The sequence below is a fragment of the Callorhinus ursinus genome, unplaced genomic scaffold (assembly GCF_003265705.2).
Source record: "Callorhinus ursinus isolate GAN/ISIS: 27379988/994484 unplaced genomic scaffold, GSC_fseal_2.0 scaffold77, whole genome shotgun sequence".
Classification (NCBI taxonomy): Eukaryota; Metazoa; Chordata; class Mammalia; order Carnivora; family Otariidae; genus Callorhinus; species Callorhinus ursinus.
Genome location: NW_027397139.1, coordinates 2,809,135 through 2,831,730, shown reverse-complemented (window position 1 = coordinate 2,831,730; position 22,596 = coordinate 2,809,135). Strand labels below are relative to the sequence as shown.

The following is a 22,596-nucleotide window of genomic DNA, read 5'->3' as shown; positions in this document are numbered from 1 at the left end:
GTCACTCGCCCCCCCCCCCACTGCCCGGGACGCCCCCACAGAGAGTGATGGGTCCCAGTGCCTGGAGGGGAAAGGGTAGTCGACAGCAATCGCTCGTTGGCTGGCTTCTCATCCGCCCTCTTCGTGCCTGGGGGCTCTCACGACAGCTTCGCTCACCCTGTCCCTCCAGCATAAGCGTCCCAGAAGGTGCCGACCTGTCTGCTTTCCTTACCCAAAGAATTATCCTCGCCCCAAAAAGTGCCTCCAAAACTCCAGCTGGGTCTGACCTGTTTCCCCAAGGGGCCCCGCCATCTCCGTCCAAGAGGTTCCCAGCAGCACCCCGGCTTCACCCCCCGCCCCCCCCCAGCGGCCCCCGGGAGCTTACAGAACGCCGACCTGATTATATGGCCCCGCCCCCGGGCTGCCCCCCCCCCAGGCTGACTCCCCTCCCACCCCGCCCCCGGGTTTGCTCCACTCCCACTCCCACCCCGTCCCCAGGCTGGCCCCGCCCCCGGGCTGGCCCACTTCCCGTAGGCTCTCTGCCTGCCTGGTTTCCACCTGGCCTCGCCCCTCACCTCCGAGTCTCTGCACATGCTGTTCCCTCTGTACCCACAGTCTTGCATGACACACACACACACACACGAAATGGCTGTTTCTCCTTGTCAGCTCTCAGTTTACCGTCCCCTCCTCTGGGACTGTAGTGTTTGCTCAGCACCTTAGGGTGGGCAATGTGTCGTCATGCACCAGGAATTATCCGTGGGTCAAAGGCAAGCACCCCAAAGAGCTATGTGTGCCACTATATTCCCCAACCCATTGTACGTGGGCAGCGTCTTGGGATGATTCTGTCCAAAGGGCTGGCAGTAAAAGAGACCCAGGCAGCTCTGGGGCCAGAGCACCAAGGGCCTGTGTGACTTCCTCGCCCCTGCGATGTTGGACCCTGAAGCTACATGTTGTGATGGCAGAAACTCCACCATCCTGGAGCCCCGAGTGTCTGCCGGGAGCCGAGCCCCACCAGGCAGGTGGACACAGGTGAGGGATCAGTGTCTGGTGTGTTCAGCCACTGAGGTCCGCGGGCGCCTGGTGACGTGGGTCACTTAAGCCATGCTGCCCTGTACCACACCTGCCGCTTGCGGCCAACCCGGCGCTCGTTCATGCAGGACGAACCCCGTCGTCGTCCAGAAAAGGCATAGGAGGCTGACAGAAGGAAAGCCACTTGCCCACAGCTACACAGCCCTCCCGCAGTAACGGTGCCCAAGAAAAGCAACAGTCCTGGTTCTCCAGCCCAGGACAGAAAGGCAGTTGCAATAAATACATTTATTTCCCCAAAGTCCACCTGCCCGTCCAGCCCCATGTCCAGCAAGGGAAGATGGGAGGGAGTCAGCCAGAGGGCAGACGAGACTTAGCACTCACAGGTATGAACGGAGAGGGGGGTGTCGGGGTCTCTGTCCGGGATGCCCCTCCCCTAGGAGCCGGGCCAAGGGTGCAGGAAGATGGGGGTTCTCAGTAGACCACCTCGTACACGGTGGCCTTCTTGTCCCCTGAGCCTGTCACAATGTACTTATTATTTCCGGAGATGTCACAGCTCAGCACGGAGGATGATTCCTTGGACTATGGACAGGGGTGGGGGGAGGGAGAGAAGGGGGAGGTGAGACAGGGCCTTGCACAACGTTCAGAGGTTCAGAGGGAAGAGGCAGGGCGACTGGGGGAGTGCCTGCCCCCAAGGATGAGCCTGTGATCAAGGCTGGGGCCGAGACAGGACTCGGGATAGGGGAGCACGCGGTGGGGGGCCAGGACTCTCCCAGTCGGGGGGGCACCTGATGGGAGGAAGGACGGTGACACATTTTTCCAGAGGAAGGTCTGCTGGAATCAAGCCTCTGGACAGTGACAGTGCTCCTGGGAAGGGCAGGACCTCTGTGCTCCTGACACCAAGAGGAACGGAACTGAAGCCCTGCCCTTTCGTAAGCAGCTCAGAGTGTGCCATAGGCATGAGGCCACACAGCACAGCGGAGGGCTAGCTAAGGCTACTGCACAACGACCTACAGCAGCAAATCTTTCCTGTAAAGGGCCCAGCGAGAAGTTCTCCGGCTTTGCCAAAGGCCCAGATAAGTCTCAAGCCAACAAGTCCAGCGGCCAAATAAATCTATGTCACATGATTCTCCTTTTGTTTTCCTGCCCTTAAAAAATGTAGACATCCCCCCACGCCCACTAGGATGGCTATGACCAAAAAACACACAGTAAGAAGTGTCGGTGAGGATGGGGAGACTTTTGAACCCGCGTGCGCTGCTGGTGGGGTGGAGAATTGGGAAAACAGTCTGGTAGTTTGTCCCAAGGTTACACGGTTATCAGCAATTCCACTCCGAGACATCTGCCCAAGAGAGATGAACACGTGCCCACAGCAGCAGGATTCACAGCGGCCAAAACGTGGAAGCAACCCACGTTTCCATCGACAGGTAGATGGGTAAGCACAATGCAGCCCATCTACACTAGAGGACATGATCCAGTCTTAGAAAGGAAGGGACCCTGACACCTGCCACGACTCGGAGGGACCCCGAGGACACCGGGCTCAGTGAGAGGAGCCAGACCCGGAAGGACACATCCCGCAGGAGGACCCCACTCCCAGGAGGTCCCCAGAGGAGTCCCGTCCACACAGACAGAGAGGAGAGGGTGGGAGCCGGGGCTGGGGCAGGGGGTGGGGAGTCCGTGCTTCGTGGGGACAGAGTCTCCATGTGGGGAGATGGGACATTCTGGAGACAGAGGGTGGGGGTGGTCGCAGGACAGGGTGAGTATGCCTCATGCCACGGAATGGTATACTTAAAAATGGCTAAGATGGTAAATTTTATATGTCTTTAAAAAGTTAAATACACACACACACACACAAAGAACCCAGGCTGCAGGCAGATACAGCCTTCGGGCCACAGTGTGCAGACCCTGCTTTTGTAGCTTGCTGGCTGGGGTGGGGGGGCACCTGGAGGACCCCGGGGAAGTTCCACGATTTACCCACCAGTGCAGCCACCCTGGGGCCCCTGGACGCACGGCATCCCGCCCTGCCCTGCCGTACCTGGAAAATGCTGGCTCCATACGGTGTCCTCCAGGCATTGAGCAGGTTGTCTTTCCCGGTGCTCACAAACCAGCGCCCTGGGGAAGGGGGGGCGGGGGAGTTCTAGGAGGGAGGAACTGAAGATGGGGTGGGGGGTGGCCTCTCCCTTCCTGGCACCTCTGCTCTCACAAGGGAAACACTGGGCCCGAGGGGGCTCCATCTGGACTTCGAGAAGGGGGAGTCCCCAGGAGAGGGTTGCCAGATAAAATCTGGGATGTCCGGTTACCTTTGAATCTCAGAAAAACCACAAGTCACTTTTAGTACAGATGCACCATGAGTGTTTCATGATTTATTATTAATTTTTAGTATATGGGTGTGTCCCGTGCAATACTTGGGACATACTTATACTAAAAATTGTTGGGGTCTTTTTTTTTTTAAGTGTTAGTATATCTCATGCACTATTTGGGATATATTTGCATGAACAAATGAGTGGCTTTTAGTGTAAGTATGTCCCAATGCGATACTTGGGAAAAACTTACACTAACAAAGGATCTGCTAAGATTCAAATTCCACCGGGCATGCCGTATTCTGTCGTGTGGGTTGTTTGTGGTGTGCTGTGTTTTGGCAGCCCCATCCCAGCGCCCTGGAGCCCTGCCCAGCCCGAAGACCCACCGCAGGAGGCGAATTTGAGGGCGAGCACACAGCTCTCATGAAGGTGCAGCTGGTATTTCTCGGGCTTGCGGACGTGCAGAACCTCCACATTGCTGCTCTCCATGCCGACCGCCAGCCAGTCCTGGTTGGGGCAGTGGCCCAGGGAGAAGATCTGGGGGGTGCAGAGGGAAGAGGGGAGATCAGAACCCCGTTCAGAGGATGCTTGGCGGGGGGGGGGGGGGAGGGGAGAGGCCCAGCGTTCTCCCCGCGGCAGCCCCGCAAGAAGAGGCAGCTGGCCCAGGGCCTGGAACACAGCAGGCAACTGCATGTCGAATCATTAATATTAATCAGAATTACACGGAACCCTGGGGCCTCACATCCATTATCCGCTCTGAACGCACAACAGCTCTGGGAGGGAGGGAAGCAGGGAGAGCGTGAAGCTGGGTGAGGACAGTCACACACACACACACACACACACACACACACACACCCGTGAGCAGATGGTGGAAGGCAAGCTGAGACCCTGGCTCACTCAAGGTCACGGATCCGTGAAGGATCGGGCCTTCGGACTCCCAGCTTGGAGCTCTCCCCGCTTGCCAACGCCTCCTCTGACTTTGATCTGAAAGGGCTCAGTGGCCTCAGCGTGCCGTGCCCCAGCCCGAGGGAGGCACAGTTCCACCCGAAACTTCCCAAAGTCTTACTGCCAGGACACGTGTGGAAAGAACCATAAATTGAGAGCAGAGAGAAGACTAGGAGGTTTTACATGTTCTCCCCTTGGCCATACAAAAGTGTTCCCGTATAAAGACAGGCGGCCCAGCGGGATGGGAGATACTCACCATGGGATCCCCAGAGAACAACCCATCTAAGTCTCAGGGACAAGGGACCGACAACTATATCCACCTGCACCCCTGACTTCCTTATCAAAGAAATTTTTAAGCTAAAGAGAAGGTAGAATAGAAAGAGCTTGGGAGTTAGCTACCCCCGGCTTCAAGGAAGGGGGCAAAATGGAGATGGGTTTTGAAGGATGAGTAGGTAGGAATTCGGCAATTTGGCAAAAGGAAGGGAAAAGCATGTCAGCTGGAGGGAACCATCAGTGGAGAGGTCTAGGGGTGTGGCAGGGCATGGTGTGTGTGAGACTAGAACACGGAGGCCTTAAATGTCAGGCCACAGAGCTCACACCCTGCCCCCAAAGCAGGGGGAAAGAGGATCTAGGTGACGCTGCTCAGCCCTGAGGAGCCCTCTGGTTCTGTTCAGCCCCTTCACTACATCCTTCAGTCTGGACTCGCACAATGCCCTCAACAGAGACCTCTGTCCAACTCCCATGTCAACCTCTACCTGTCCCCCCAGATCACTGGCTCCCCTATGGTGGGTCCCAGGGGGTGGTCAGGAACTCTCAGTAGGGTCAAGAGATTGAAGGCCCGGAGGAGAAACGAAGGAACGGGGGAGAGGCTCAGCACAAGAATCTGGAAAAGCGATCTGAGGGTCTTAGTAGGCCACAGCTTACTATGAATCCGTTCCTTTGTGCTTCCCTATATCTGTCCCTGGAGAATTAAGGGGGGAAGGCCTGCGGACGTGTCCGAAGGACAAAAACGACCGGCAGACAGCAGGTACTTGGTCCCACTCAGCCCATGGAAGTGAGTGCCTTGGGTAGAGATTCCGGATTCCGGAACCTTCTATGGCTCTCCCAGCCGATCCACTGCCGCACCTGGGAGCTGAAGTCGTGCTGCTGCAGCTGGCGGCCCTCCCGCAGGTCCCAGCAGCGCACCGTGTTGTCCAGGCCCCCGGTCCAGAGCCGAGTGCCGTAGTCGGAAATGTCGATGCAGCTGGCACCGTCCGTGTGGCCCTGGAACTGCCTGCGGGGAGGAGGGCCCAGGCGGCCGTCGTGGGGCGGGACTCTCCCACACCACTCCTCCGCCCCCCACAGCCTACGCGCCGAGGGGGCAGGGGGCGGCGGCCGCCCACCTGACCATGGTCTGGTTCTGCAGGTCCCAGACCACGATGTTGCCGTCGCTGCAGCAGGAAAAGCAGACCTTGGCGTCGGGGCTGACGGCCAGGGCGTAGCAGGCGGGGGCCGAGGAGGTCAGCTCCGCCTTGATGCGCGGGGTGGGCGCCGCCAGGTCCCAGATGGACAAGGTGCTGGCCTCGCCGCCCACGATCAGACTCCGGCCGTCGGGCAGCAGCTTGCAGGAACGAATGTAGTTGTCGCGGTTCTGGGACGGAAGAGAAGCGAGGGCGTAGGGCCGGCCCTCCGGACCCGGCCTCCCAGCACCCGGCAGCAGGTCGGGTCTCCGAGGCTGCGAGCCCCGCCCCCCGTCGGACAAGCCCCGCCCCCACGGCCTCCAAGCCCCGCCCCCGCCCTCACCAGGCAGTCGAGCTGCGCCACCGGCGTCTTGGCGCCCGGCTGCCCCACGTCCCACACTTTCACGCAGCCCTTGCCGCCCGTGTACACATGCTGCGTGGAGCCGCTGATGGTGACCGCGCAGACCACCTCGCCGTGCGCCAGCGTGTGCAGCTGCCGCGCGTGCCGCGGGATGCCGGCGCCCACCAGCGCGTCCGAGGGGAAGGGCACCGGCTGCATCTGCCCGTCGGCAGACACGTGGAAGGAGTAGGCCCTGCGCCGGAGGAGCAGGAGGAGGGCCGTGACGCGCGGGGAGGGGACCGCCCTGGAGGTGGCGGCCCGCCCGCCGCGCCCTCGCCCCCTCTTCCCGGGGCAGGGAGGTGCCTTCCCCGGCCCGGTGCCCCCATGCGTTTGGGGAAGGAACCCCATGATCACAGGTGACCGGGCAGTCAGCGTGGTACCAAAGAGGAGGGGGGGTCCTAGCCCTAGCCCGGCGCCCCGCCCGCTGCCTGGTAAGCAAGCCCTGAGCAAATGCTGAGTAGAGAGGATCCATCCAGGGAGATGCCATGCCGGGAGAGCTCCGGAGAATGGGACCCAGTAGTAACAGCAGCCACATGTGGCCGATTAAATTTAAACACATTTACAAGTTCAGTTCCTCAGTGGCAAAAGCCACAGGCGGCCGATGGCGATGGCAATCCCTGGACAGCTGTAGGTCCAGAACATTCCCCATCGTGGCAGAAAATTCCTGGGTACTTGAGGCTGGGTCCATCTCTGGGTCCCTTGCACTGTAGGGTGTGCAGCAGTATCCCTGGCCCCCACCCACTAGGGGCCAGATGTGGGTGTGACAACCAAAAATATCACCAGACATGCCAATGTCCTGGGGTGGGGGTGGGGAAGGCAAAATACCCCTCCTCCCCCCCCCTCGTTGAGAAAGCAGTGGTCTACATTTTTGCTTGTTACACACCTCTCTCTCCAGAGAGCTCCTCAAAGAGACCTTCTGGAAAGGCAGCAGGGAACCCCAGCCCCCACCCCACAACGTAAGCACCTGACAGGAGGCAGGGAGCCCCGAGCCAATACTCACGGCTTTCCGCCAGGGATAGTGGGCAGGGAGGAGGAGATGGATGACCCTCGGAGATGAGGATGACACTCGAATGCCATCTGTCAAAAATGCCAGAGGGGGTGTCACAGGGCAGGTGACTCAAGCCCACCTGTGCCTTCCCCCAGGCACATCTGCCATATTTCTCTGTTTCTCAGAGGATCCCCGGTCTGTCCATCAGCCCCTCCCCAAGAGCCCGGAGATGCCCGGTCCTCCACCCACACTGCAGGTAGGAGAGCAGAGGTTTTCACTTGGGGGACCCCAAAGTCTCTGCCCAGGGAATCCTAGAATCCCAGAGTCGGAAGGACCCTGAAGAGCCTTTCTGACTTGGTCTGGAGCACGAGTTGGCAAACTATGGCCCCCTGCTCGTTTTTGTAAATAAAGTTTTATTAGTACCCAGCCACACCGGTTCATTTATATGTTGTCTATGCTGGCTTGGAGCTATGAAGGCAGAGGTCCAACTGGTCCAAAGCCAAAAGTAGTTACTGCCTGGCCTCCTGCAGAAAATATTGGCTGACCTCTTTTCTACAACATCACTCACCAGTGCCCACCCAGCCTGGGGTCTGGCATGTCCCCAGTGACAGCATTTTCTTCCCTCTGGAGGCACCCTGGTCCACTTCAGGGCAGCTCACTCTATCAGCCATCTGTCCCCGCACTGCCCTCTGGGGCCCACACAGCCCCTGTCTGCTCCCTCTGCCCCAGCTCAGGGGTCTCATGCCCCACTCCTTCACCTCCTTCTCATGAGACCTCACTTCCAGTCCTCTCCCTAGGCTAGTCCTTCGTCTGCAGTCTACTACAATCGTTGCAGTCCCTTAAAACTCAGGGCTACCAACTGGACGCCCTCTGCCAGGAGGCTGAATGGGACTCTCAGCCCCATGGCTGGGGCTCTCTGCTCCTTACAATGCAACATACTCACTATGTATGGCTTCTTCCAGTTATAGGTGCTTATTTGCATTATGCTTGTGGGCTACTGAGACCTTCAGATCATCTTCCCACAGGCACATGCACTTGCCAAGCCGGGTTCCCATCCCTTTCCCTTGTCTTTCCTTCTGTAAGTGGTTTCTCTTCCCGGCCCCCAGCCCCTGTGCCCTGCTGGTGCCCCCACGCCGAGGACTCACCATGGGGGACCGTCCATACACTACAGAGCCGCTGACCTGGGGGGACAGGTGGAGGCTAACGTAGGAGCTGGGCACAGAGAGGTCCCCATTAAGGGCGCTGTGGGAGCTCAGGCTGAAGGATGTGGTGAAGGGACTGGACAGTGTCAGGGGGCTCCTCAGGGCTGAGTGAGAAGAGACAAAGATAGGTCTTCAGACACCTTGGACCCAGATCCAGCCTTCCACGGCCTTGGCTGGTCATTGGTGCTGCTGTGGTCTGGTCCAGCATCCGCCACACCCTTTCAAGTTTCCAGATGTTCGAGAATAGTTCCCTCTGGCTGACATGGGTTCCCTTTCCTTCCTCAGCTGCTAAACTCCTACTCACCCTTCAAAACCTAGACCCAGTGTCCAGCAATATCTCAGGAACATCCCTGAGCCTCCTCACCACACCCCGAGCCTCTAACCTTACCCATTTTGGTTCCCTCCCTCTACCCTAGCCACGATCACACAGGCCTAGGAGTTTTGGGGTCTGGGTCTCCTTCCCCACCATCTGGGACCTCCTCAAGGGCAGGTTCCAAGGGCTGATTTCTTCTTGGGACCCCAGGACCAGCACAGGGGCCATAAGACAGAAAAGGAGAACATGTCATCTCCACATTAATGATGGGGAACCTGAAGCTCAGAAAGGTTGAGTCACTTGCCCAAGGTCACACAGCTGATGAGTATCCAAGGCTGGCCTCAACCCCAAGGCTGTCTGACTCCAAAGCCTGTCTGCTTTAGTGCCTGTCCCAGTGCACTAGGCTAAAAGCTCTTGAGTAAATCATTTCCCCTCTGGGCCTCAGTTTCCCCACCTGTCAAGCCAAGACAGTGAGGAGACCAAAGCCCAGAGTGAGTCAGCACTGGGCTCAGAGTCATGGACAGGGCCAAGGCCATGACAGACCTGGATTCAAACCTCCTGCTCTCCCCACTGACCTACCATATTTTCTAGCACCCACCCCCCACCCCCACCAAGAGACCTGTTCTGACAGGCCCCAGCAGACACTCACCAACACTGTCCGTGCAAGGTGCTGGCTTGGCAGCAAGCTGGCGGAGGTGACCGGCTGAGCTGGGCCCAGGGGTGGACGCCTCCTGGGGCGGGGAGGAGTCGCAGGACTTGGGGGCAGGAGTGCTGGCGGGAAGGTCGCTCTGGGGAGAAACGTCAGGACTGATCACCCCCTGGCACCTGGCACCTGGCAGCCCATGAACTGGTGAGAAACTAGGTGGGAGAAGGGAGCAGGTACATCCATGCTAGGCCAGGGCTCGGGGGAGGTGCCCGCACACCAAGCAGTGCCCCTCTGCCGTTTCGGGGGCGTGCCCCCCCCCCCGTGATCCCGAGCATGGGGACAGGCGAGGATCTGCACACGGGGAGGGCCAGGCGGGTGCCTGAGCAGGAGGGCGCACAGCAGGGCAGGACCGTGCGGGAGTACAGTAAGGCGCGCGGTGCCACGGGCCGGTAGACGGGCCTCGCGCAGGAGCACGCCTGCAGGGAGTGGGCTTGCAAGAGACCCGCGGGGGGGGGGGGGGGGGGGGCGGGGAAAGGGGAACCTCGGGGGGGGGGAGAGCACGCGGTGCCCGCCACACGCGCACGCCCACGAGGGGGAGTGGGAGGCGACCACGTGGGACAGGGAGGCCTTGGGGGCGCTTCCCTGGGAGAACAGAGCTGCCCCTCCCCCTCCGGTCTCCTGAAGCGGTGGAGGTCACCAAGATGCCGCGGGAGCCCCAGCCTCTGCGGTTGCCATGGCAACCTGCTGGGAGGGGAGGCCTGGAAACCGACGCACTCTCTGGGTAAGTGCAGGGCAGGGGTCTGGGGAAGGTTTCGGGGAGGGAGGGGCGAGACCAACGGAGCTCAACTGTGAACGCCCGGGGGGGGGGGGGGGGGGGCAAGCTCTTCGGGGGTCCCTACACCTGGCACTGAGAAAGTTGTTCCCACAGTAATCCTCTTGCCTTTGGGGGACAGGGATGACAGCTCAGGTGGGGCTGGTGCATCCCCAGCGCCTCTCAAAGGCTTTAACACTTGCGGGGCTGGAGTGGGCCTGGCCTCGAGAGAGCCTGCATCCTACAGCTCCCTGTGTTCATCTCCAAGGGGCTTCCTATTTCTTGCAAGAAATGCTTGGTTTCTCCACCAGATGGTGAGTGGTCTTTTCTTATGTATTTAGGTTCCCCAGAGCCAGTCCACTTGGGAAAAATGCTTGGATAGAGTAGAGGCGGTGTTTAGGAAGGTGGCAAAGAATCAGAGCCCGGCTGGTTTCCCCCACTCCACCCCTAATGTGGTTGCACCTGTTTCCAGGTCCCCAGGATGAACAAAGTGAGTTTCAAGGCCTCCCCTACTCCTTACCAGGACAAGCTCCTTGGCTCTGGGGAGTGGGGAGCCGAGGCTGGAGGCCAAGGAGGCCGGACTGTCCACAAGGTCCCGACGGGCAGGGACGCAGATGGGTGCCTTTCCACATGGCGTGGTAGCTGGGCTGGGGGGCTCTGAGGGTTGGTCCTGGGTTTGAGGAGGTGACATTAAGTGGAGATGACGTGGGCGAAGAAGGAGAGCCTCTCTCTCTACCCCTCCCAAACCCCATCCCACACTCCAGACCGGGCACCTACGATCCACCTTGGAAGGATTACGAACCCCCTGCCTCCATGCCTTACTTTACTTATCTATACAATGGGATTGACAGTACCTACCCCATAAGCACACACAGCAACAACTATGTAAGGGCTTGCTTTTGTTGTCCCCCACTGAACAGATGGGGAAAAGCGAGACCAGGGAAGGCGGCATAGTCCCCCAGTCACACAGTGAGCCAGGGCTTGAAGCCACTTCTGCTGCCCATCCCGTGTCCTCTGGGTCTCAGTTTCCCCACCTGCGCTACAGAGAGGAGGTCGGCTTGAGGTGTCCCCCATCCCCTACTCCCATGCCACCCTCATCCCAGCCATCAGTGGAGAGGGGGCCAGGACCCCCTTCCCTCTGGGCCCCCCAACACTCTGGAAAACCTACCGCTCGCTGCGCCCAGACCTGAGTCCCGGAAGTCAGAGGCCGGACCCCGACTCACCTCGTCCACCACCAGGTTGTAATCGCTCTTGTCTTCGTCACTCTCCTGGGGGGACACGGGGGAGAGAGCTTACCCTGGCCATGCCCCTGCCTCCACGTCCCCTTATTCATCCTCGGGAGGTGGGGCATACACGGGGCCAGCCCCAGTCTGATTCAGGATTCTGGGGCTCCAGAGGCCCCTTTGCTTGGTTCAGAAAGAAGGCTGCCATTCGCTCAGGTGCAAAGGGGGCTTTGGGAGGGTGGGGGGGTCCCTCATGGAGGAAAATGAGGGGGATGGGGCTGAGTACCCAAGACTTGCTGTGGGGCCGGCCCTGAGTGCCTCCCAGCCCTCCCTGGGTCTCAGTTTCCTGCTCTGTGCAGTGAGAGGACAGCCAGAGACCAGGAGTCATCCAGACCTCCCTCCTGGCTCTGACTCCACAATCAACCTCTCAGGATTGTCCGTCTCATCTACCCGCCTGCCCACCCCCATCCCCATGGCCTAGCAGAGACCTCATCCCTGCCTTAGCCTCCTGGCCTTCAGCCTTGCCCCCTCCAAGTAGTCCTCCAAGCTTGCCCCAGAGGGATTTTCTTAACACCTGTCCCCACATCTGTTCTGCCTCCTTCTGTGGCTCCCTACCACCCTTGGGAGAAACAATGTTGTCTGGGGCTGCCCTCTGGTCTAGCTGAAAAGCAAGGGAAGACCAAAGCCTGCAGCCCGAAGGCCACATCTTCCCAGCAGGGGGGCGTTTCTTTGACCCCCCCCATCCCCAATTTTCCTCTTTAAAACAAAATGAGTTGCTGACACGTATAGAACAGCTGTTATGATTGTTGAAGACTAAAAGCATCTCTGAGAAACAGAAGGATTGGCCGATACTGGGCCTGCCAGGAGGCTGGGACCAGGTTAAGGCTGTTCCTGTGGGATGAGACAGGTGCTTCCCCACCAGCCACAGTCCCGGCCCCCACTTTCAGCCTGGCCCCTGGGGTGCCAGAGGCAGAAACTACAGGTACAGTGCTCCTCCAGTGAGGGAAGGGGTCCCGGCCCTGGAGGAGGGGAAATTCTAGACGGCTGAGCCACAGCCAGGAGGTGGGAAAATGAATGCTTGGTCCAGAAGCTACAGAAACAGAGCAACTAGAGCTGGGCCTGGCCCCACAGGGGCTCTTCTGGTTGCTCAGTGATCCCTGGGCAATGGGGAGCTATGGAAGGCTGTAGAGTGAGAGTCACGGCCAGAGCTGGGCTCTGGAAGGCTCTGAGGAGCAGGGCTGGGGGCCCACCCCAGTCTTCTGCTTGCCCCCCACTTACATAAGGTCCTGACAGATCCTTGTCCTCAGCTCGCGGCTTCCCACTGCCCCCCAGGCCACCCGGTCGCTCCTCTTCCACCACACTCTCAGGGGGTGAGGGGGATGCGCTCTGCAGAGAGACAGGGGCCAGGTGGCACAAAGGGTCAGGGTCCTGGGGCCCCAGACTCCATCCTGGCCCAGCCAAGACTGAGGGTGCCCAACATGGTTATAGGATCTGTGCCTCAAGCTTCCCATATGGGAAATGGGACCTTCCAAAGGCCGACTCGATGCTAAGTCCTTGGCCTCACAGCAAGCTTGCGGGCAAGTGATGGTTAATCCCATTGTACAGACAGGGAAACTGAGCCTAAGGGAAGACAGGGCTGTACAGTGAATTAGGGGCCGAGACAGGACCCAAAACCAGCCCACACGTGCCAACAATATGACCTTTGAAGGTCAAAGACTGGGTGAGCAGGCCCAAAGACCCTCCCGCCCCCCAGCATCAACCTGCCTATGGGCCCTGAAGCAGTTTGCTCCTTCCCTGGGACTCAGTCTCCCCATCTGTACACAGGAGCTGCCCCACACACTGATTTCTCAAACACTTCTGTTGTGGGATCAATTCTTCAACTGAGATTTTATCTCGAAGCCCAATGTGATGGGCAGATAAGAAATCCAGCCTGGAGAGCTGCCTGGCTATATGCAAACACACAAAGGAGGAAGCAAAGTCCCGTTGGGCATGATGGGGCAGCTGGGAAAGAAAGCATGCTGCAGAAAGCGCAACCGCAGAAGCAAAAACTTAAAAAAGAAAGTAGAGATCTTAAAAAAAAAAAAAAACCTGGGAGGTGGGGTGGGACTCCTGGCTGGCTCAGTCAGCAGAGCGTGTGACTCCTGACCTCAGGGTGCTAAGTTCAAGCCCCACGTTCGGTGTAGAGATTACTTAAAAATAAAATCTTAAAAAAAAAAAAAGATGGGGCGCCTGGGTGGCTCAGATGGTTGAGCGTCTGCCTTCGGCTCAGGTCATGATCCCAGGGTCCTGGGATCGAGCCCCGCGTCACGCTCCCTGCTCGGCGGGAGCCCTGCTTCTCCCTCTCCCTCTACTGTTCCCCCTGCTTATGCTCTCTTGCTCTCTCTGTCAAATAAATAAATAAGATCTTAAAAAAAAAAAAAAAAAAAGGAAAGAAAGTTGAGATGTGACAGCACGGGAAGCTGGCCACAGTGTATCACCAAAGTAAAAAAGCAAGCAGGGAGAGGAGCAGTTGCCTTGGCATTTCTCTGAGACCTTGGGCAAGTCGTCTCACCTGTCTGCATCTGTGTTCTCATCCGTAAAATGGGGATGGGAACAGCACCCACCTCAGTGGCTGCTGGGAAGACCCAGCGAGCCATGGAACGCTTGGCCTAAGCCAGCGCCCGGGCCGCGGTGAGTGTTCACTGTTCTCTCTGGAGTCATCAGCCCATGTGTGTGCAGATACAGAAACCCAGGTGATATACCAGGGTCTCTCCCCTCAGCACTGCGGGCCCAGCACGGGGATGCTGGGGGGCTGAGCATCATCCCGGCCCCCACTCCCTCGATGCCAGGCGCTCGCACAGCCACAGATGTCCCCACACATGGCCTGGTGTCCCCCTGGGGGCAGAATCTCTCATTTGACCACCACTCTTTCCTCGTATCAAGTGCGTCTGCACCACGGGGCAGCTCCTGTGTAGAATCTGTCTCTGTGTGTGGGGCATGCCAGACACCGGGGAGAAGTCTGGAAGGAGGCACTTCAAATTGACAACAGGAGTCATTTTAGGAAAGGGACTTGGATGGGGGGTGGGCAGTGGCTCAGGGCAAGAGCCAGGAGAGCCATGGTCCCTTTACTGCGTCGAACAGCGTCCCCCAAAGTTACGTGTCCAGCCAGAAGCTCAGAATAGGACCTTATCTGAAAATAGGGTCTTTGCAGAAGTAATTTGTTTCGATGAGGGCATACTGGATCGGGGTGGGACCTAGTGCAGTAGGACTGGTGTCCTTAAAAGGGGAGGGACACACAAGACACACAGGGGAGAAGCCACGTGAGGATGGAGGTAGAGACGGAGTGATGCAGCCACGAGCCAAGGAGCCCCAAGGATGGCCAGATGCCACTAGAAGCTGAAAGAGCCAAGGAAGCATCCTTCCCTAGAAATGCTGGAGGGAGCCGCCCCGCTCACACCTCCATTTCAGATTTCTAGCCTCCAGAACCGGGAGACAATAAATTTGTGTTGTTATAAGCCATGCAGGGCGCACTAATTTGTTCTAGCAACCCCAGGAAACAAACACGGTCCCTTTTTTACAGGAAAAAGATCTACAGGGATCATTCTCGGTAGGAATTGTCTCGTATTAAACAAGTAAACAAACAGGGCCAGTCGGCAACTGGCAACATTTATCAAAAATGTAATCTCTGCCTCAAAAGAGGCATTTACAGGAGCGTATGCTGTGGACATTCTCTTATCCGACCCAAAGGTGTTCCTGGGAAGATGTCCACCAGGGCGTTGTTTATCGCAGTGAGAAAGGGAGAAATGGTCTCCGACACATACTGTTAAACGAGCAAGACACAGGGACAGAAACTGCTACCACTGGTCCACTTGTCCTTGAACGTATGCGAACATACCCACGTGCATGCGCACGCGCACGCGCACGCACCCAGAACAAAGCCGGCCGGTAGAACGCAGGGAAGCTGAGTCAACTCTGCGGGTTGCACCGTGTCCGGTTTCCTGCATTCGATACTCTATTTTATACAAGACTTTACCGTTGGGGGGAGTCTGGTATAAGGGTGCCCGGGGCTTCTCTGTACTTTTCTTTGCAACCTCCAGTGCATTTATAATTGTCCCAAAACTAAACAATTTTTTAAAGAAATTACACGCAGGCCTCACAGACCATTTCTGTCGGGCAGCCCTCTGATAGATAATATTGGATGGATGATGGATAGATACATTAATGAATGGAGGGCTGGGTAGAATGCATTCATTTATCCAACTGCAAAAAAAAAAGCTCAAGCTGGAAAACTTTCGACAAATAAAACTCTAGCCTGATGGGCATCTCCCACAACCAAAAGGCTCCAGGCGACCCAGCTGAAAAACCGGATGCGGGTCTTGTTCTGAGGACCCTATCAGCTCAGAACCACCAGCTTCAGCCACATGCGAATAGCAAGCAAATATCACACAAGTTCCTGGATGCCCTTCAACTTACCCTGCTCAGGGCTCTCTCCACTGGAGGTTGGGGGTGAGGCAAAGGGAGAGAGAAGAAAAGATGAGGGTTTCATAGCCCATGGTGCCAGAGGGCGTACCCCTCCAGACTTTCTAGAGCCCTCCCCCCAGCTCAGAACCTCCCTTCTCCTTCCAACACCCTTGCAAAGGAATGGGTTGTTCCTCCCCTGAACCATTCAGACAGATGCCCAGAGACGGGCAGTAAGTCGCCCAAGAACACACAGCCAGTGGGGAGTAAAGCTGACCCCCAGGGCCCTGCAGGCCCCATCATTCACGCCCTCACACTTCAGTGAGTTTGGTGCTCTGGACAGGGTGGCCTGCCAGTCCCCCCTCCCCACCCTCGTCCCCCTGGCCAGTGCCACCCTGTGCTGCCCGCTCACCTCTGGGTCCCTCGGCCTCCCCACCTGCCCGGTCTTCCTTGGTGGCCACAGCCAGCTGAGCCTGGGCGGCCAGTGCTCCAGACAGGGCCAGCAGCCCCGTGGCGCCGCCGCTCACCAGGCCAGCAGGGCGAGGGGTGAGGGGCACAGGGGGGGCATGGTGGGACAGCGGCTGGAGCTGCTGCTGCTGGAGAGAGGAGAGGTGGGCCAGGGCCAGGCTGCAGCCCAGCGGGGCCCCCGGCCCACGAGGCCGCCCAGAGCCAGCACAGGCTCTGGGCAGAGGGGGCACCCCAGAGTCTGCGGGGAGGCCAGAACCCAGGCCAGCTGCCCACCCGGCACCCCCAGCCAGCTTTAGCACCTACTGGGTGCCAGGGCCCTGGGGGCGGGGTTTCCCCAGGGCAGGGGAGTGGCAGGGGGGACTCACCCCGATGAGGCTGTTCAGCTCCCCCACGGTCACCTGCTTGGCCCGCTCCACGGCCTGCAGCACCTGCTGTTGATGCTGGGAGGTGGGGTACGGGGAAGGGGGTGCTCGGGCTCCCCGTCTGCTGGCCGTCCCCATCCGCCCAGGCAGGGCCCTCTGAGGCCCCAGCCCCCCCTCCCCCCTCATCCTTGTCCCCAGCACTTGCTATTTCTCTTCTCTCTGTCCCTTTCCATTTTAAATCGTGAGACAAACACAAAGACAAGGAAACAAAGCATATACGGGGCAGTGAAAACTAGTAATTATAAATCAGGGTTCGATCGATCAGGATCTCCCTGGGCACTGTGGACATCGGGGCGGGTCGTTCTCTGGGGGCTGTCCTGGGGGCTGCGCGGGGCTGGGCAGCATCCCTGGCCCCCACCCACTCCATGCCAGGAGCACCGCCAGGCCTGATGACCACAGACATCCCAAACATTGCCCAGCGTGCCCTGGGGACACCATCGCCCCCAGCAAAGAACCACGGTCTAAATCAGCACCCAGCTAAACACCCCCGGGGTCAAAAAGTAGAAATTGGCAGCTTGGAGAAGCCTCAGTGCCTCTGCCCGTCTATGGTCCTTCTTCCTGCCTCTCTCTGCCTCAGCAATGACAAAAGCTCCTGTACGCACGTTGTTGGATAGGGAAGCCACCGGCCACACGTGGCCACTGAGCACTTGAAATGTGGCCGGTGCAAGTGAAGAACGAAAGGTTTCATTTAACTTAAGACAAATGTCAGTAGAAACTTAATGTAATATATTTACAGAGAAATACAGATGAACGTATATTTAAGGGACCACAAGTGGCTGGTGGCTCCCGTGGGAACGGACGACGTGCGGCTGTTATCCACACCCCTTGGGAGTTTGGGCTGCGGAATCCACACAGCTTGGGAATTTGGGCTGCATTCCCGCCGAGGACGCGTCAGGTGCTACTGGGAAGCGCTGTGTGTGGCACACGCGTGTGCAAGTGTGTCAAGGCCGAGGGTTGGTAAATATTCTCTGTAAAGGGTCACAGAGCGAATATTCTCGGCGTGGCAGGCCTGACGTTCCCTGTGGCAGCTTTTCTACCTGCCCTTTGATCAGGAATGCTGTCGTGGAGGTCCGTACACGAATGGGCATGACGGCATACCCACAAAGCTTTATTTACTTCCTAGTCCTTTCATTCCCCTTTCTTCCCATGTTGCCCTTCCCGCCGCGGCCACCTTGTCCCCACCCTCGGCTTCAGACACCATCTCTACGGTCTCAGTCCGGCCAGGACATCCCTCCGTCCCAAGCTTCCAGAAGATCTCAGCTTCAGTGGGGTCCAATGCAAGATGAGCATCTCTCCTGGTTTTGTTCCCCAACACAACTAGGGCCCCCCATTTAAACACCCTGCAATGGAACCTGCCCTCATGTCCCTTACGGACAGAATGCTCCAGACAGAAGCAGGGACAGCTGACGTCAAGGTCCTGAGGCTGGCCAGGTCCTTGGAGAATTCTTAACAAGAGCTAACTCTTTTTTTTTTAAGACTCAGGGAGGTGTTCATACTGCTTTATTATGTCATCTGCCCTGGTTCTACCTTTTTAAAATTATTATTGTGCTTACAGATACATAAGAGTTGCCATCATAACCATTTCTAAGTGCACAGCTCAGCGGCATGAGGCACACTCACCCTGTCACGTGACCACCCCCATCATCCGTCTCCAGAACTTTCCATCTCCCCAAACTGAGACCCGGTCCCCACAAAACACTGACTCCCCATCTCCTCCCTCAGCTCCTGGCTCCCACCCTCTCCTCTCTGTTTGTGTGGATGACGGGTCTCCTCTAGGGACCTCCTGCGAGAGGAACGGACAGCATTTGTCCTTTGGTGACTAGCTTACTTCACCAAGCACACAGAAGGGCTAACTTTTACTGGGTGCTTACTGAGCACCCAGTATCACCCCGGCATGTATCCGCTTGTCTAAACATCACCGCAAAGGCACAGACAAGGCAAAGCAGCCAAGGGCACGTGGCCAGAACTCGGACCCCGGCAACCTGGTGGAGCCCCCACTCCTCACCGTCAGCCACCTCCTCCTTCCATCCCTGAAGCCCCTGCTCCAGCCCGGTGCCCCCCAGGCCACCCAGCGGAACCAGTGCCCGCCACATTGAGCCGGCCCACCTCCCCCAACCCTCCAGCTCCCCTCTGCCCCAGCAGGCCCACTCACCTCCTGGGTCAGGAAGGGGATAATCTGAGCACAGATACCACTGAGGCGCTTCACAATCTCGGCCTGGCAGGAAACAATGGGGAGGAAGCTCGGAGGGGGGACCCTCCGTCCAGATCCTCAACTCCAGACACAATAAGCCTTGGCAAAGCCCGGGAGGTGGGGGGCTGTCACCAGCAGGTGCAAACGGGGGATGCTGCAGCCAGAGAGGCAGAGGCTCGGGGCAGACCGATGGGCTGCTGAGGAAGCGGTCTGCTGAGCGGATGCCCAGGGCAGCCGTGAGCCGGAAGGCAAGGACGGATCCACCAGCCGCCAGACACAATCAACAGATTCCCAGGAAGCAGCCACACGGACGCCCCACTCAGATGGGCTACTCAGAAGCTTGGGGGGTCATCACAAACAAAGGAGTGGCCCTCACAGGCCATCTCTCCTGGGCACAGGTTCTCTCTGGCTCTCCTCTGCAACCTGGGCCACTGCCAGGCAGAGACCCCAGTGCACCACACTCTGGGGAAGGGCTTTGTGGTGGTGGACTCAAAAAGAAATAATTATTTTGCTCTTTGTCCCCAGTTCCTGCCACAAGCCCCGAAAAATCGAGGGATTTCTCAGTGATGGCTAAGGGATGGGAGGGGGTGGCTTTTGCTGCTCTCAGTAAGCCCCTTTCGGCCATACCTGCGTTTACTAGAGGGATGGAGGTCGAGTTAATCACCAGGGGCCGATGATTTTGATGATTTAATCAAGCAGGCCTATGCAATGAAACCTCCATAAAAACCCCTTAGAGAGTTGGTGGAGAGCTTTGGGTGGGTCAAAGTATGGAGGTGCTGGGAGAGCGGCACACCCAGGGAGGCCACGGATGCTCGGCGCCCCCACCCATGCCTCCCCCTCCACCCCTCTTCCGTCTGGCTGTTCCCGAGCTCCATTCTTTTGAATAAGGAGGTAACCTAGTAAGTCAACTGTTCTCCTGAGTTTTGGGGACTGTTAAGGCAAATTATCACACCCGAGGTGGGGATTATGGGAACCCTCAATTTATATACAGTTGGATGGTCAGAAGTTTGGGCCGGAGACCCAGACTTTTGTGTGGTATCTGAAACAGGGGCAGTCCAGTGGGGCTGAGCCCTGAAGCTGGGGTCTGCACTGACTCCAGGAAGACAAGTGTCAGAATCAGGCTGAACTGCAGAACATCTGCTGGTGTCGGAGTTGGAGAATCGGTCAGTGTTCAGAAACCCACATGTTTGGTGTCAGAAGAATGGAGAGTGGAGTGGAGACAATGTGGTTTTACTTGCAGGTTTCACTGGGGACAGGGTCTGGGCCAGGGGTGCCCCACAGAGGCCGAACAGAGGGAAGTGGGGTAGGGAAGGGGGCAGGTGTGGCATATCCAGCTTTGTGCGGGGTCAGCCTATGCTTTGCTTCTACCTGGGTTAGAGGGGTGCTAGACAGGGTTCCCACTGGGAGGGTGGAGACTGGGCCCTAGCACCTGCCTGCCACCCTGTTAGACGGTCTATTTCATGCACCCACGGGACAACGCCCTACTCCAGGCAGATCAGCCCCCTCCAGCCCACACCAGAGCCAGCAGAGCCCACACACACCCAGAAAGGCAACCCCAGGCCACCCACACTCTCAGCCCACCCCCCTCCTCTTCCCACCCACCAGGAAGCCCCACTGCCTTGTTTTAGGCTCCACCCATTGTGCTGATATTCTGAGGGACAGAATCTAAGAGTCCATCAACCTCACAATCTCACAATCTTTCAGGGCCCTTCTTATCTATCAGAGAACCTTGAGGTCAGTGTCAGGTTCTCGGGGTTAATCTTTTCTTTTAAGGAGGTTCTGTGCCCAGCGTGGAGCCCAACGTGGGGTTGAACTCATGACCCTGAGATCAAGACCTGAGCTGAGAATCAAGAGTCAGATGCTTAACCGACGGAGCCACCGGGGAGCCCCATCCCGGGGTTGCTCTTGAACAACTGGAGTCAATTTCAGAACCTTCTGGTCTAACTTAGAACCTTGAATCCCACCCAGAAGCTGACAAGAGTCTCAGAACCTCAGAGCATTGGGGCCCATCTCACATCCTTCAAAGCATCAAGAGAAGCTTGAGGTCCACCTCAGACCATCAGGATCCATCTCCAAACATCAGACTCTCTGGGCTGAAAGGGACCTCCAGGACTGTCTGGCCGGCCCCTCCCGGGGACAGGAGTCGCCTCCACTGCCTTCCTGCCTCTGGGACAAGCCCTCCTTGACAGAGACACCTGGCTCCTGCCTACTTCTTGCCTCTCTGCTGGACCATGTCTCTGGAAGTGCAGAATTGTTTTCCTGTTGTGAGGCTGAAATCTGGCCCCCTGGTCCCAGAGATTTCGGGATGAGACCCCTGCTCCCTGGGTCTGCTTTGACCCAGACTGCTTGAGTGCTGGGTCTCTCCCACAGCCTCCAGACCCTCACCCTTCCTCCTGGACACTCTGACCCCCAACACACAGTTACCTGCTTGTGCATTTCAATGTTGAGCCCGTAGGACATCTCATAGTACTGCAAAGGAAAAGCCAATTGGGAACGTCTACTGGGCCAGTGGAGGCTGGGTCTTCCAGGAGCCCCCAGGCTGGGGGAGTCACAGCAGGGCACAGAGCCTCACGGCCCCAGGGAAGCCCAGAGGAGGAAGCAGGGAGGGGGGCAGGAGGAGGTGCCCAGAGACCATGGCCCCTCAAAGACGCCCATGGGAAGAGGGGACACTCTTGTCTCATTGTCTGCAAGAGTTGGGAGGGCCCTCATAAAGGCGGCCTGGAATCCCAACCAGCCCAATTTACAGATAGGGAAAATGAGGCCCAGAGTGGCAGGGTGAGTGGGGTTTCACACCACTAGCGCCTTTACTCACAGCTGAGTCCTCCTTCCCACTGCCCAGTCCTGGCAATAAGGAGCCCCTCACCATGACATAATGTCGTTGCATTTCTGTCTTCTCACTGGCCAGCTTCTCACATTCCAGCTTGAGGCTGGGAAGGAGCGGGGGCACGCGGATCCCACTCAGCCCTGCCTCTACCGCCGCCCCACCCCCACCGCACCCCCCCCACCCCGAAAGACGAAAGACGCAGGGACACCCCATCTGGGCCACTTTCCAAAGTGACGGGTTTGGCTCCTTCCCCTCTCCCCACTTCCTTATCCTCGCCCCACCTCCTGGTCCCAGGCCCTTCCTACCCCCTCTCAGACTCAAGGTGCCCCAGGACTGGGTGGTCCCCATCCACCTCACCTGCCTTCCACCTGGAAGCCCTTCCCCCCCCCCGGAGTGGGGGGCGGGCTCCCTCCTCCCGGCACCCTGGAGGCCCCGCCCCCGCCTGGCTGCGCCCCGGGGCCCCCAGCGGCCGGCCTCTCTCCCCGGGGCTCCCAGGTGAGCTCCCCGGCGAGCTCCCGGGTCCCCCGGGGCTGAGCGCCCCCGCCCCCCCTCACCTGTGGTACTGAGCCTGAAGAAACTGGAATTCCTCTTTGATGCGGTCGCAGATCTCCAAGATCGAGAACTTGAAGGGCTGGCCGGACTGAAGCGGGGTCTGGGGGGGACGGCGGGGTCTGAGCTCCCGGACGCCCGCGCCCCCACCCCGCGCAGCCTGGGCCCCCCACTCACCGGGTGCCTCCCCTGGGGGTACATCCTGCCGATCCGGAAGCCCCCCGGGCCGCCGGAGCCCGACGATCCCGATGGGGGGCGGTGGGGGGTGGCGAGGCGGCGGCGGGGCTGGGGGTGGGGGGAGAGGCCGGGGGTGGGGGCCGCCCGCAGAAAGGAGGCGGGGGCGCGGCGGCGCGGGGCCGGGACCCCGGAGCGCCCGCGCCCCCCTCCGAGCGCGCGCGGGGGGCGGGGACGCGAGGGGCGCGGGCCTGGCGGGGGG

General features: G+C 58.6%; 1 protein-coding gene across 5 annotated transcripts in view; it reads right to left on the bottom strand.

The window, feature by feature from the left end:
* Positions 1–1,273: 1,273 nt before the first annotated feature.
* Positions 1,274–22,596, bottom strand: part of TLE2 (TLE family member 2, transcriptional corepressor) — a 23,379-nt gene continuing 2,056 nt past the window's right edge. The window contains exons 1-20 of one of the 5 annotated variants that reach the window (XM_025861142.2): positions 22,338–22,529; positions 22,166–22,263; positions 21,651–21,714; positions 21,212–21,256; positions 18,749–18,811; positions 16,540–16,614; positions 16,119–16,302; positions 15,722–15,741; positions 12,548–12,655; positions 11,270–11,314; positions 10,567–10,716; positions 9,239–9,377; positions 8,220–8,380; positions 7,087–7,163; positions 6,030–6,279; positions 5,630–5,877; positions 5,373–5,520; positions 3,689–3,839; positions 3,038–3,114; positions 1,274–1,587 (exon numbers count right to left, since the gene is read on the bottom strand). In XM_025861142.2, coding sequence (XP_025716927.1) covers positions 1,480–1,587; positions 3,038–3,114; positions 3,689–3,839; positions 5,373–5,520; positions 5,630–5,877; positions 6,030–6,279; positions 7,087–7,163; positions 8,220–8,380; positions 9,239–9,377; positions 10,567–10,716; positions 11,270–11,314; positions 12,548–12,655; positions 15,722–15,741; positions 16,119–16,302; positions 16,540–16,614; positions 18,749–18,811; positions 21,212–21,256; positions 21,651–21,714; positions 22,166–22,263; positions 22,338–22,361 — 2,235 coding nt within the window. In that variant the 5' untranslated portion in view covers positions 22,362–22,529 and the 3' untranslated portion in view covers positions 1,274–1,479. Of the gene's footprint in view, positions 1,588–3,037; positions 3,115–3,688; positions 3,840–5,372; positions 5,521–5,629; positions 5,878–6,029; positions 6,280–7,086; positions 7,164–8,219; positions 8,381–9,238; positions 9,378–10,566; positions 10,717–11,269; positions 11,315–12,547; positions 12,656–15,721; positions 15,742–16,118; positions 16,303–16,539; positions 16,615–18,748; positions 18,812–21,211; positions 21,257–21,650; positions 21,715–22,165; positions 22,264–22,337; positions 22,530–22,596 lie in introns of those variants that run through there. The other 4 variants (XM_025861143.2, XM_073887325.1, XM_073887326.1 and 1 more) reach the window with 4 other exon arrangements.